Source organism: Ceratotherium simum, chromosome 30 (assembly GCF_057802395.1).
Source record: "Ceratotherium simum simum isolate JZ-2026a chromosome 30, ASM5780239v1, whole genome shotgun sequence".
Lineage (NCBI taxonomy): Eukaryota > Metazoa > Chordata > Mammalia > Perissodactyla > Rhinocerotidae > Ceratotherium > Ceratotherium simum.
In genome coordinates, this window is record NC_141929.1 from 8,259,277 (window position 1) to 8,273,305 (window position 14,029).

Genomic DNA, 14,029 nt, shown 5'->3' on the forward strand with positions numbered 1-14,029 from the left:
CTGCCAAACACTTTTCCATGGGGGCTGTCCCATTTCACGTTCCCACCAGCAGTGCGTGAGGGTTCCAACTTCTCCTCATCCTCGCCAGCACTTGTTCTTTTCTGCAGTTGTTGTTTTATTACAGCCAGGCCAGCGTGTGAAGTGTTTGTCCTCCCCTTTGAAAGCGCTGGTTTTATATAATGAGGAATTGCTGCCCTTGTCTTGGACAAGGAAATCCAGTGATTTCGTCTCGTTTTAGAGACGAGATGGAGGTGCTGGCAGGTGAGTGGGCCCAGCAGGGCCTCCTCGGGGCTGGGGGAGGGGAGGCCCGGGCATGTGGGGGGCAGCGCTTTGGGCCCCCTACAGCTCTGGCCACGCCCTTCTGCATCCTCCATCTCGGACGCTGGTTTCTGGCTGAGGCTTTGTTTCAAGAAAGTGTTCCCCAGCAACCCTCCCACCCTGCAAAGATGAAAAGGCTTGCGGACCACTGGACCATGTAACCTTCTTGCTATGGAAGGTAGAAAGAAAATGAAAAACAACTTCCAAACCTATATCATGCTCTGCTGTACGACTGAAGATGAATATCCCATTTCTTCTTTTTTTCATGTGATTTCAGGAGTGATACCAGCAGACTTGACTTATGTAACTTTGACATTGCTGGTTGATTCTCTAAGCTCTTTGCCCCTTCCCTTCAGTGGAGCTCTGCCTTTGGTGTGGTAGCAAGATGAAATTACAGAGAATTCTATTTTCCACACATGCAATTCTCCAAAATGTAACTACACCCTTGATATCAAGATCCTCTCTTCCTCTTAAGTCTAATTGCTGTCTCTCTTCCGAGGAAAGGAAATGCAAAACTGTTTTTTGGGGAAGACAGCATAGAACCTTATTCTGATAGGGTTGGAAGACACCACGGCAGTGACTGTGGCGTGTGACTGTCAAGGAGTTTACCTTATATCACAAGCCAGGATCCGGGAAGCTGACACCCAAACCATTTCAGCTGTGGTGTAAAGACAATATTCCATTCATAAATCAAGTCAGGCTGTACTGATAATGTTAATTTAGCAGGGACCACGCAAAAATTAGAACCAATTAGAATGCCTTCCCCATCAAATTGTTTTATTAGGTTAATTAAACAGCTTAAAGACAATTCATTTTGTTCGGTACCCTTCTAGAAAATATTTCAAGTTTTAAATGAACTTCCAATACATAAAACAAAATTACTTTACCATACACAAATTTCAGATCAAAATACAACACTCTGTTTCTGTTTTCTTACAGTTATAAAATCCAGTCTATACAAACTACATAGAAAAGATAAAACACTTCCACTGACCCTCGGTACCAGAGAACAGCACAGCTGCAGTGTGTTCCCAAAGCACAAAGCCTGTGCTCCTGACGAGGGGTCGACCCCGGAGTCACCCCACGATAAACTGAAGCCTGTAAACAAAGTGCGTGCTACTGGATTTAAGAAAGTGAACATATCCTTTGTGCATCAGTATTACTTGTAAACCATAAAGCAACTTTGTAAGAAACGTTACTAATTCAAAATTACTTCGACTTTGCTAAATTGCATACCAGCAAAGGAATAGAAAATTACTCCACAGAACAACACATTTGGACCACAGGATGTTAGAGACGTGACATTTCAATGAAAGCACATTAGCACAGTTTCTCTACTATACTACTGAGTCTGGGGAGTACAGTTTTACAAGTTGCAACTTCCCGGGACTTCAAATATTTTGAACTTTCTGTAGAATGTCTTTCATTTAGTTCATGTATTTTTCACTGCCAATCCCTGCTTTTCAGTAGTAGGTCTTTCTTTAAAGATCACGGTACCGTAACACACACAGTACCACCTCATCTGAATCCATGTCTGAGTAGACTGCTCAATCTGGAATCTTACCAGATAACAAAAGCTGTAGGATTTAAATTGAAAACTATTCTGTATGTACCATGTCAGAAAATATAGACACGTTAATTAAACAAAGATTTGTGTCTAACAGGATGAATTTTGATATGGTATTTGGGGAATTTGGTATTTACGTGGTATTTGTGGAATTCTCCTTAAGGTATGAAAAGCATCAAAATAACAAATCAAGAGCGTGCTAAAAACTGGTTCTCAACAAGGGCGACTGTCACATGCTTAGAGCCTGGTACCCACAGGCACCAACCAAGAGGAGCAACGCTGGCCATTCTGCTGGACCAGGGTCCACTGTGAAGATGGCCCTAAGTCTCGGAGAGTCCAACTGAGTTTACCATCCTGTTTTAAGGAACTCCCTTGATGGTTTTCTCTCATAGCAGAAGACCTACATCAGTGACAGAAAACAAACAGATCTACACATTTATGAGGAGTTGTGGATGGACCTCATTCACAGATAGATACACACACCCTTGTCACCAGGAACACACAGCGATGAAAACGAAGTCTGCCAGGGCCTGCTTGAGGAGCTTCTGCAACACTGAGGGGGGTGCATGGGTAGAGCAGGGAGGTGCTTTAGTTAATCTGCTGACCACTCCCAGCTCCGCTGCGAGATCCTGCGGACCTGGCTGCAGTGGTTGGTCAAGATTTCTGCCGAAGCCACCGTTTCTTTTTTTATGGTTGTCACAACTCACAAATGGTATGATTCAAAACAAAGCGAGCATCGCTGTGTCGCTGGTGACTTGAAAGGATACAGGAATGAAGAACTAAACAAAAGCTGTGTTACAAATGAGTCAAACGAAAAAAATCCCATAGGCAGAAAAAGCCACCGATGATTTAACCAAGCAAGTTTTGCTAAATAGCCTGTGCTTTTCTCAACTAAAGGCCGCCTGATACATTTCCCACCAGAAAATTATCTACTCCATGGAATTTGGGTGATCTGTTTTCATGTAACTTGAATTTTAAGGTCCCATATAGGAGAACAATGCTATAAACCGACATAAATTGAAGGTTTGTTTTTAAGCTGATGATACTCTTTTGCCCCACGTACTAGATCGTACATAATTTTTTACAAAGCATAAGAGGCAAATTCAGTGAGCATATGCTAGATTAATAATAAATTTATTTTCTGGAATTTCTTCTGAAGCAAAAATTCCTTTTGAAAAAAATATGAAAAGATGAACTCTCTCTTATTGTAAACAAACAATTCTAATTTCCGATTCTATTCACAATTTGGAGTGCAGTGTGTTTTTGTCAGAGCTAAATCAGAGAAAAGGGAACAACGGCCTTATTCTGCTCCGGCGGATGCTGCTAGAATAGTGGAGAACAGAATCCGCACGGAGCTGTCCTCCGGCGGCCCGCAGACGGCCGGTAGGGCGTTGGTTTCCCGAGTGTCCGAGGGCGCCCTGGGCCTGCGCAGGCCTGCCGGACGACGTGGGCCCACGCGGTGCCCCCGGCCGGGCGCTGAGGTAGTACATGTGGCGTGTAGAGCCCTTCTCCGGCTCAGAGAGGAGCCCGAGGGCCTCCAGGGCAGGCGTGGAAGGTGGGACAACGAGGGCCTCAGGGAGGCTGTTCTAGGCTACAACTGCTTAAAGAGCCACAAGACATGTGGTTGGTGATGCCCCGGAGCAGGAGAGCTCTGGGCCCGGGGTTCTGACCCACGAGGAGCAGTGCAGGCAGACTCTGGGAAGCTCCCCGGGGCCGGGTGACGGCGCTGGCTCTCTTGCAGCCAGGGCCAGCTGGCTGGGAAAGTGCTAGTCACAAAGGCCAGGTCAGAGGTTCCCAGAAGAATGACTTTTCAACAAATATTTTTAGGCTAATGGTCTGAGGAACCAGAATAGTCTTTTTTGTCCTTTTTTTTTTGGATACATAATTCAAGCAGTTAAAAAACCGGGCTGGGAAAGGAATGGGATGAGGAAGAGAAGGCAGGGTGGCAATGTGATTGCCAAGGAAAGTGTGTCAATAAGAGTATTCTTAAAAACACACCCAAAATAACCTTCTTCTACCTTGACTTGAGCCCCTCAAGTGGCACAGAAAGAAGTGCCCACGGCGGGAAGGGGCTATTTTCTCCTAGATTCCACCTAGCAGTATCTTTCGGGAGCCACAGTGGGACACAAGGAGGAAAACCAACACTGGTTCAAACAACAGGTTATTAATAAGTGGAGGTAACTTAGGAAACGGGGAGAAAACATACAAGTAAGAAAACCACAGACACCCCACGCCCCCCGGCCTCTGGGGTGGATCTTTCCCAAGGCAGGTGGGGTTGGGAAGAGACACAGAGTGAGAGGCGCCCTCCCTCTCCCTCCAGAACTGAGTAAGATGCAGTGTGCTTTCATAGAGGAGGGAGAGACAAAACCACAAGAGGAATCAGGTCCTTTGGAAATGTTTCTCACAGGATGACAGAGTAATCCATCAGTGAGGCTACGGATTCCTAGAGTTGGAAGGAGCTTGAAGAGGTCGGCCAACCCAACTTTCCCCAGCGCACGACCCCCACCCCCCCAACAGCATCCCAGGCCATGGGTCACCCAGGCCCTGCTTAAAAGAAGATAATTTTTACTTATCAGCTTTCTTAAATCTGCAGAGCCATTTAAAACAAAAAGTATCTAAAAAGCAAGAGGCACCATTCCAGTTGACAATATGGTTTTAGAGAAATCTCTAGAAATATGTTTATTTCTAAAAGTTCTGCTTAAGATGGCTGTAGCTGTTGGCCACCGGCTGCAGTCAAGAGCCTAAGCAGGTGGTGGGCAGAGAGGAGGGGAACAGGGCACAGGACGGGTTAGAAGGGACAAAGACGCTTCTCCTCAAAAACAACGTGGAAGTTAAAGCACAAACATGATTTTGTTCCTTTTTTACTAAACTGTTCACAGAACCTCGTATTTGCAAGGAGCTCCGGCAATCGTGACCAACATCCTGCCACACTGCGAGTCCTTTCCTGACACTGTCGTACCGCTCGTCACAGCTGCGGGGTCATCCTCGGGAGTATTTTCAGAGAACAGTGCTCAGGACTGCAGAAGGTGCCCATCTTATCACGAGGCAGTTCTCTTTGAAAGTTCTAAAACTGACAAAAAAATTCTGTCTCGATAGTTTCTGCCTTGGCCTGAGCTAGGCACTCTGCAGCCCACACATCAGCTCGTTCTGAAGACTTGCCTACAGGCCAGAGCCCAGGCCTTCAAAGGCGCTTGTGACAGCTTCCAGAGCACCCTCCACCTAGCTGTTATCCTTCCGGTGGCCTCTCACATTGTGGTGCCTGGAACTGGCAGCTAAACGCAGTGGTCAGGGGCCCACCCAATGCAGCACAGGGACAGAAGGAGCAGACAGACTTCCTTTCTAGCTCCCAGTCCCAGACACAGACAAGTGCTATCATTTTTTTTTAAACAGTTGTCTTATGTTCAAATTATCCATGATCCCCATCCCATCCCCTCACTTTTTTCTTTCTTTCAATCAGGAAGTATCTTTTCTGAACCTAGACATAAGACTTTATATTTAGCCATGTTATTAGGCTGTAAAGAGCACTGCAGACCCTAACACTCAACACTTTATCCCTGCCAGCACTATTCTCTGCTTTCTTTATTTTTATACAAGTTACTAAAAAAAATGTATGCCAAAATGGTCGCTGTTGGCGTGCCCCAGTCTTGCTGACAAGGGGCCATTCTTATCAACATCGTCTGGGTGTGGCTATTCAATCCACTCCTCAGACCTTTCAACCCTATTGCTACTTCCTGTTCTCATTCACAAAGATATCAAGAATGACTTTATCAAATGTCTTACTGAAATCAAGATTAGCTGGGCACGTCATACACCTCACACACTCTGCATCTATCAGCCCTGTCACCTGAACTGGAAAGGAAGTGATATTACAAAAGGATTAAGGAGCTCACTTTTTGTACCACTTGTTAAATAACCCTTCTTTACTTGAAGGTACAAAAGTTATACACACACACACACACACACACACATGCGCGCGCGCGCGCGAGCACACACAGGTGCACACACACGCGTGCGTACTTGTAACACAAATTTTGTTTGCTTGTTTTTAAGTTTCTCATAACATCCAAGTTAAGAAAGCATAGTTTAGGGTCTACCGATCTCAAACAGAGATCTAGAAAATATCCAGTTTATTTGACTAGTATAGTCTGCTACTTTTGATATTTTAGGGAAAAAAGAAAAATTCAACTTTGGTAAAGAGTTTTAAGTATTATTCGAGGACTTCATCAGGTGAATTCTGAACTGGGGGTTATTTATAACAACTCTAAATATTCTAGCCACATATTTTGGGATTTTTCAGCTATCTAGAATCATCTTGAATTGAGATGTCAGAGAAGCAGGAGAGTGGTGGCAGGGCCCAGAAGTAACTCCTTTTATCAACACACACAGACATTACTTGTCGGTCACGTGGCGGCAGACAGGAGTATGAAGAAAGCACTAGCCCAGGGGATTCGCGAGGGCAGCCCCCCCACAGGAGCGGACATGATCAGTGACCAGAGGCCGAGATGAGTGGCAACAGCAGCCACGGTCACAACCACCACCGGCATTTGCGTGCGAGGCACCAGCCGCCCCAAGTTCTCACCTTGGTTACTTCTCTGCATCCTCCCAGGAGCCCCAAGAGGTAAATGCCAGTGAGCCTCTTCCTATAGGTAAGAAACGGAGCCTTGGGGTTAAAGGGCTCCTGAAGGTCACACAGCAGTTGCGGTGGAAGTCTTCAAACCACGTGCACCTGGCACCATAGCTTACGCAGGCTCCTAAGCACTAGGCTCGCTGGGGGGGGGGGGAAGTACGTAAAATGTTTACGTACTTATGTTGAGGAAGATGTCTTCCTCAACATAACTGAAATTAGAAAGTTTGGGGCTTTAAGTGGGTAAGCCTCGGTTCTCTTGGAAACCACTCAAAAAAAGTCTCTTGGCTGCTGCCAGATCCACACGTGCTGACATGCTGTCACCACAGGAGAAAGCCTGCTGTTCTCCTGTCAGGAGCAAGACCCTTCTCTAAAAAGTACAAGCATAAGAATTAAACCTCAGTAACGCGTAAGGACAGAGAAGTTTTAGATTTTACGTCAGTTATTCCCAGCAGGCTAGGGTTTGGGGCATGACTCTTTTGGGCACTAGGGACACTGGGTAATTCCTATGAGAAATCTCTCCAAGAAGGGAGGGTCTGTCTGCAAGAAGCGAGGGGCCTCATAGCTCCCAGGCCAGCTGACAGCCGCTGGGAGGACAGAGCCCCACACGTGCCATGCAGAGAAGGCGCGTACAGGAGGAAGTGGGGAACGCTCCACTGACACACGGAACAAATCCCATCACTCGAGATTTTAAGTCTAATGCACTTCTGTGTGTTCGGTCAACCTCAACCCTGCACTTAGGAAAGTGTTTCAGAGTTTCATTTTAAAACCCCAGGTTATCAGAACTAAAACAGAAGAGGAATCTAATAATGAGCCTATATTTTCATGAAAATTAAGGATTCTTGGGAAACAAATTCATGAAAATACCCTTGGATCCTTAAACCGCTCACAATAGCACCTTATAGAAAAGGAAAAATAGTAGCCTCAAGCATTTAAATCCCAAACACTGGGTCAAATTACTGATATACAAATTCTCCTGTCTGATCCTAACAAGGATGGAAATCAAACCCTCTATTTTACACAGCAGTGGTGTTTAAATATACCACTTTTCTACATTATGAAAACATAGTCTTTTAAAGACTCTTTAAAGTTCAAGTTGAGTTTCAAGTAATCACTTTGCAGCAGCTCTAGGAGAATTATTGTTCCTCCTGATTAAAAGTGCCTATTTAAGAAAAGAAGTAGCAAAGTGGAAAACACGCCTTCGAGAATTGTACTCCTCAAGGCCGCGTACCGCCTGCTTCCAGGCCTTTGTTAGGGGCAGAACGTGCTGAATTCTAACCTGGCGCGGGATCAAGCCCAACACACACAATGAGGTAGCGAGAACAGGGGTTTCCTATAAACACAAAGGACAAGGGGACACGCGCACGTAATTCTCACCCAATGAAGGAGGAAACTTGACAAAGCAGCCATGTAGAGTCATATTTACACCAAGCTCACTGGTTCAACTCGAGAAAATCCAACTCGAGCTTCTAAGGTACACCTTATATGTAACTGATGAGGAAGAAAAATAAAAATAAGGTGCTTCAAAACCTATGATTTGTACTGAAATGCTAAAAATAAAGTTCTAATGAATATAATTCACCAACCAGAAAGAAAGATGACCTTACATCTACTAGGGATCCGAATTCTCTGCAGCGGCCATTTACTTACACAGGTCATAGGAACTGGCTGATCTTTCTCCACTTCATCTTACGCAGCGTGCACCCAGACTCTGGGCTGTCTGTCATCCCTCCTGCTCGTACCTTCTCTAACTCAAATCACAGTGATTTAAGAACTACCACACCTTTGTTGGGCCATGAGGACATCAATATCAAAAATTATGATCAGCTCAAATTTCAGTTGAGTAGCAATTTAAAAAGACTAGTTTTTAATCTCAAAATAAAAAAGAAAAGGCAATAGACTTTTCTCACTAGATAATTATGCAATGTTGTTTTATTTATTAGATATTTGATTTCAAGAGAAAGGGATGGAGTTTAAAAATCTAATCCCTTAGAGAACTTCAATGATAGAACGGAAAAGAACAAACTTTCCTAAACTGTGTGCAACGGACCAAAGAACAGAGTCCTCACTGAGCTCCCCACATGTCCCATAAATGAACTACTGCAATGAGACAACGCTGAGATATGTTTAAAATTAAAATAATAATAGCATTACTTCTGAAAGATATAAAAATTTTAAAAGTTTTACTGGCTAGATTGCCAAAAAAATAGAAAAAGTCTATAGTTGAACGAGATTAAGATCTCACTGCCAGCAGGCGACACAAGCTCGCAACCTGAGTTCACGTTCTTCTCAGACATGGGCAAGTGGGTCATCCCTCACCTGCATACCACCCATTTCTATAATTTCTGAAGCAGCTACAAAGAATACTGCAGGGATTATTAGAAAGCTAGCGAAACACTTTCCTCACCATTCTAGGACACAGTGCCTTTTCTGTTACTCCTTACATGTGGTAAGAAAGGGAAGTTTAAATGAAGCTTCAGCTCTTTCCAAGTAAAAACAGCTTCTCCTTCAAACACACTTATTACTTCTGTTCTTACGACCTTAGTAGTAAACTCTTACATTTTCTATAGCTAACTGACAAAGAAAGCCAAAGATTTTTCAAGTTTATATCTGTGCAACTTGCAAAAGATATGTTTGGGGATTTAAGTTATACCACAAATAATTATATGATTAAAAACACTCGTATGTCTAAGAAAATTAAGTGGTAGTCTAACAGGCTGGACGTGAAATGATAATCCAAAGACCTGGATTCTGCTTTTGGTTCCTACTCACACCTGAAGTGGGAAATTTAGCTGTATCTCCTGGCCTCAGAGACTGCTCTCCGTCCAGTGGAGAGCGCTGCACCCATCACAGAGATGTGAGGACCAAAGCAGTATGTTCTGGGATTTTGAGCCCCATATAAAAAGCAATAAATAAAGCCCAACACTATATAATGTGATCAATGTTATTAGGTGTGCTGAGTACAGGGTCTCAAAACCCCCACAGAACATACAGAGACCGTGGGGTTGGGCATCATCTATGGCAGGCACTTGGCATTTTTTATTCTGTACTAGTTTCCCACTCTCTATTAGGAGGCCAGCCCATCTGTGTACAAAATGTTTCATTTAAAATCCAGGAAAATAAGTCACTCTTGGAGAGTACTTTTCAGTCCCATGCAGAATATCACTTTGATCACATGCATACTATATTCACTGGTCAAACATTTATTGACTACCCACTGTGTCCAAGCACTGGGATTGGCAGATGAGTAAAAGAGGGCCTTGCCCACAAAGAGTCTGTAACCTAGAGGGAGGGCAGGAGTACCTCTGCCTCACCGTCAAGCTCCCCAGAAATCCAAGCAGAATTCTTAGTAGGCGCTCGATAAACATTTGTTGATTAAACCCAGGGCAGGCTTTTCTGCACCAATGGGAGTCTCTTTCCTCGTCGGCTCCCACAAGCCTCACAGGCTCGAGAGGCAGCCACCGACCGAGAGCGGCCTCGCCCTGCCCCTCTGCCAGGTGCTTTTTAATGGGGTCCCAGCACCTTGTACATTGATACAGTGAAAGCGCCACCTCATTCTTTCCCCAGATAATCAAATGTCTTCATCTGACCCCAGGGGGCCTCCTCTTGAATCAAGAAAGCCAACATTCTGGAAGGTAGTACTGCAGTGTCTTTAGCGCTCCCTGGAAAACGCTGTGGGATCCCCGGTTTGGTACACTGAAGCAGGAACGCACCAAATGGAACCCCAATGGACCAAGGCAGCTAACCGATTTCTCTAGAAACCTAACTTACTACCATGAGGAACTGAGATGCCACAGCAAAGACAGCCCTACCTTTACCATGTCAACATAACAATGTACTTCCTGGACATGGCCTAGGGAACCCCCCTTATCAATTATGAAAATGGCACTTCCAAAGCCGCACTGCAGAAAGGGCCACCATTAAAGTGATAGTGCAATATAACAAGTCGCTTCAGTGCAAACAGCATCCCGCCCAGCACTCCCCAGAGGTTCTTTCCTTGTTGTTGCACAGATTGAGAAAAGCCTACTGCTAGCTACCAACCCTCACAGCAATGAAATCATGAAATAAACAATGAATTTAGACATTTCTTAGGCCAAATCTTTATAGCATACCAACAACTAGTTGGTAAACACTGTTTTTAATCCCACTAAAGAAAAGAAATGCAAACACCAAGTAAAACTTACTACAAACTACAAATATACCAATATTTACACTCAACATGAGTTTAACCCAGTAGTATAAACCGAAGGGCCACAGGCTCAAGAATTTATCTGAAGCACCAGGAGACAGTAATGTATGTAGTTTGGAACTACAATTCAAAAAGTAAACATGTACAAACAGACTTACCAAGTCACATCTCACACACACACATTCTCACACACCTCATCTCTCTCTCACACTTTTTCCTCTCACAGGATATAAGCACTATCACAAAAAAAAGAAACCCCAAAACACTTCATTTTAAATTAAACACTTAGATCGTTGAAAAATCTATATTTGGATGTGTTAAACAAAGAAAGAAACAAACTTACTTTAGACTGTAGCCTAAGAGAGATCCTTTAAATATTCATTTATTCTAACCTGAGATAACTTTCCTTCTGTTGGTGGGATAATGAAAATAAATTGCACTTCCCCCAAAGATTTATGTTTAAAATTTTAAGATCTATCGTCAGCCGCCAATTCCAACATACATCTGGTAAAAATGCCTTATGGAAAAAGAATTATCAAAAATTTATCAGGAAAAGATGTTTCAAGGCATAAGTGGAATGTTAAAACAAACCTGCATGAAATGAGTTAAAATTTATTTCACAATACTGAAATAACTGTAATTTACACAAAAGTCATGATTAATTTTGGAATATAATAAAATTAAATATATCCCTACACTTCAACATAATATTTTTATATTTATACATTAGTAAAATAACAGTTTGGCACTTAGCAGCTTTTGTTGGTTACTGCATCTCATATTATGTTGCAAATTTATTTTAAAAAATATTATCTAATTTCTGTAGCTACAGTGTCAATGAACTGAATGAAAAAAAAAACAAAAACGAACTACTTCTATAAAATGAACTGACCCAGCCACGCAGGCACTGACAATACTGCAGTAGCAACCCACTCATTCCTAAACAACAAACTGTCTCCTTGGGAAGGCCCAGCATAGACTGGGAAGAATTTTAAACTTCAGAAATTAAAAAACAAAGAGAATTTTCTGACTGTGAAGGCTTTAATAAGGTATCAGTCACTACTTTAACGTACCGCAACCACAGCTTCTGATGCAAAGGTTCTGTTCTGTACTGGGTATTTTACCAAAGAAAATTCACTTTTTCAGCAACTTGTTTCCCCTATATCTAATTGTAAAAAGAAAGTTTTCTTTCTTTGTCGTGGCCACATAGCTTGCTCTGATTAAAGGATATCCAAGTATTGTTGGGAAAGTGTGCAGACAACAGCTGACTGGTACACGATGCAAAGAAAAAAGGCTGGCTTTGATTGACATATCAAATCTGACTGTGTTACACGAACGTGTGGCAAATGTGGCCTAGTGCCTCTGACAGAGAAGACAAAAACCTTATACCTTCTGCTACCAAAATCTTCTGCCACAACAGAGAGTTAACGTGCCACGAATAACATTCTTTAGAACCCCCACGGGCAAGGCTCCCTTCAGCAACTTTTACAGCATTGTATTGACTACTAACAGGTGTAAGAAAAAAACTGCTCACCCCTTTTTCTGTTCACAGTGGGAAAACATAAGCAACATTTCTATGCATGTTAATAGCATATAAACATTCCACACAGGAAGTCTCTACAAGAAATTCCTGTTCTCAAATTTATAGCCAAAGGATACATTTATACATTAACCAGTAAGACAAAATCCTGCTTCTTAGAGCCATATTCTAAGAGAAAAATAAAAGCTGTAGAAAACAATTAAAAATGAAGACTTCTATATTAAATTGATTAGAAATCTGATATTGCATAAAATTCAAATTATGAAGTAATCAAGAACTTTGAAGTCCCTGATTTCATGCTAAGGTGGTATAATTCGAATGGAAAACAAAATATCTTACAAAATAAGTGCTACTAAGGACAGACCTTCCCCCCAGTAGGAAGTGGGGAGAGTGGGCTGGCACGGGAGTGAGAGAGGGAGGAAAGGATGAATTTGCTCTACGATGAACAGAATGCAATTGGGTTGAGGTAGTTGACTCTACCAGCCAAACTTTACTTGTAATTTATCTAGAACTCTTACTAGTGAACGGCATTGAGAAAATTCTACTACAAAGACGAGATTCTTAACAAAGATTCGCATTCTAAGACAAGTTTTCATCCTAAACAGTAGTAAACAAGACTGTGTGTGCTTTCAGACAGATTATTTTTAAAAGTTTTTGATCCCTATATATTTTGTCTGGACAATTTTTTTAGTCATAGCAGACCTTTTTTATTTGTCTGACTCAAGTCTTTCTTTTATAAAATCTCATACTCACTAATATCCTCATATTTATAAAGTGGTTTTGGTTAATTGAAAAGAAGAATGGCACTGCATGAGATCCTTCACAACGCCAAGAGTACTACCCCAGAAATGATGACATGACGTGTCTTAATCCAAATTAACACAGAGGTTAGCAACTTCCTTGAAATTCACATGAGGGCTGCAACCTGACTCATTAATTTATTAAATCTTTAGATTACTAAGATAGAATGTCATCAAAGATAAATTTTATCTTAGTTTCAATTCATCATAATATAGTTTAAAAAGAGTCTCAGGACAGAGTACTAGTAGTATATGGACACGAGCTCGCATACAGTCCAATCTAACATTGTAGGCACAAACCTCACTTGGTCGGGCAGGGTTAGGCATAATGCTCCCTTTCAAGTGCAGTAGAAAGCAATCTTGGTATGTTAGGATATGTTGATTTGCATATATGGATTTTTGTTTGTTTATTTACCAAAGCCAGGGACTCGCACACAACCGTCAGTCGGATACGAGTTCCCTTCAAGGAAAACGCACCTTAGTATTTTAACGTCAATATTTTACATTATACCGATTCCCACTTCCCTTTTCCTTCTGACATTTACTAGCCTCTGTTTGTGTACAGACACATCTAACTGGAGGAGCTGCTTCCTCCCAGGTAGTTTTCAACAATCACGTGTTCTCCCAAACAAGAGCTGAAGCTCAAGCTTCTAAGCATCATAAAACCACCAGAGGTACCATACAAAGCCCGGCACGCAGAGCAAGTTCTGGCTGCCATTTCTGTCCCCTCACAGAAAGCCGTGCTGTGGTGCACTTGCTCAGGAGCTCTGCTTCTGCTCTGCTGCTGCTTCAAGGCGAATGAACACGGATGCGGAATAGGCCTTGCTGAAGCTGCAGGCGGAAAAGCTTGCAATTTGCAATACGTAAGGCTGCACACCCGGTGCGGCGAAGGTCGGAGGGAAGGAGTGGTTTAGTGTGGTGCCAGGTTCCTGTGCTTCTCTTAAACTCACGCACGTAGTCGTAATTGGTACCTAAACCACGAGAGTAAGCA

General features: G+C 42.8%; 1 protein-coding gene across 2 annotated transcripts in view; it reads right to left on the reverse strand.

Annotated features, from left to right (window-relative positions):
* Positions 1-1,074: 1,074 nt before the first annotated feature.
* GAN (gigaxonin) overlaps positions 1,075-14,029 on the reverse strand; it is a 66,664-nt gene continuing 53,709 nt past the window's right edge. For both annotated transcript variants that reach the window (XM_004437076.3, XM_087419885.1), the window contains one exon: positions 1,075-14,009. In XM_004437076.3, the coding sequence (XP_004437133.1) occupies positions 13,828-14,009 (182 nt within the window). In that variant the 3' untranslated portion in view covers positions 1,075-13,827. The remainder of the gene's footprint in view (positions 14,010-14,029) is intronic.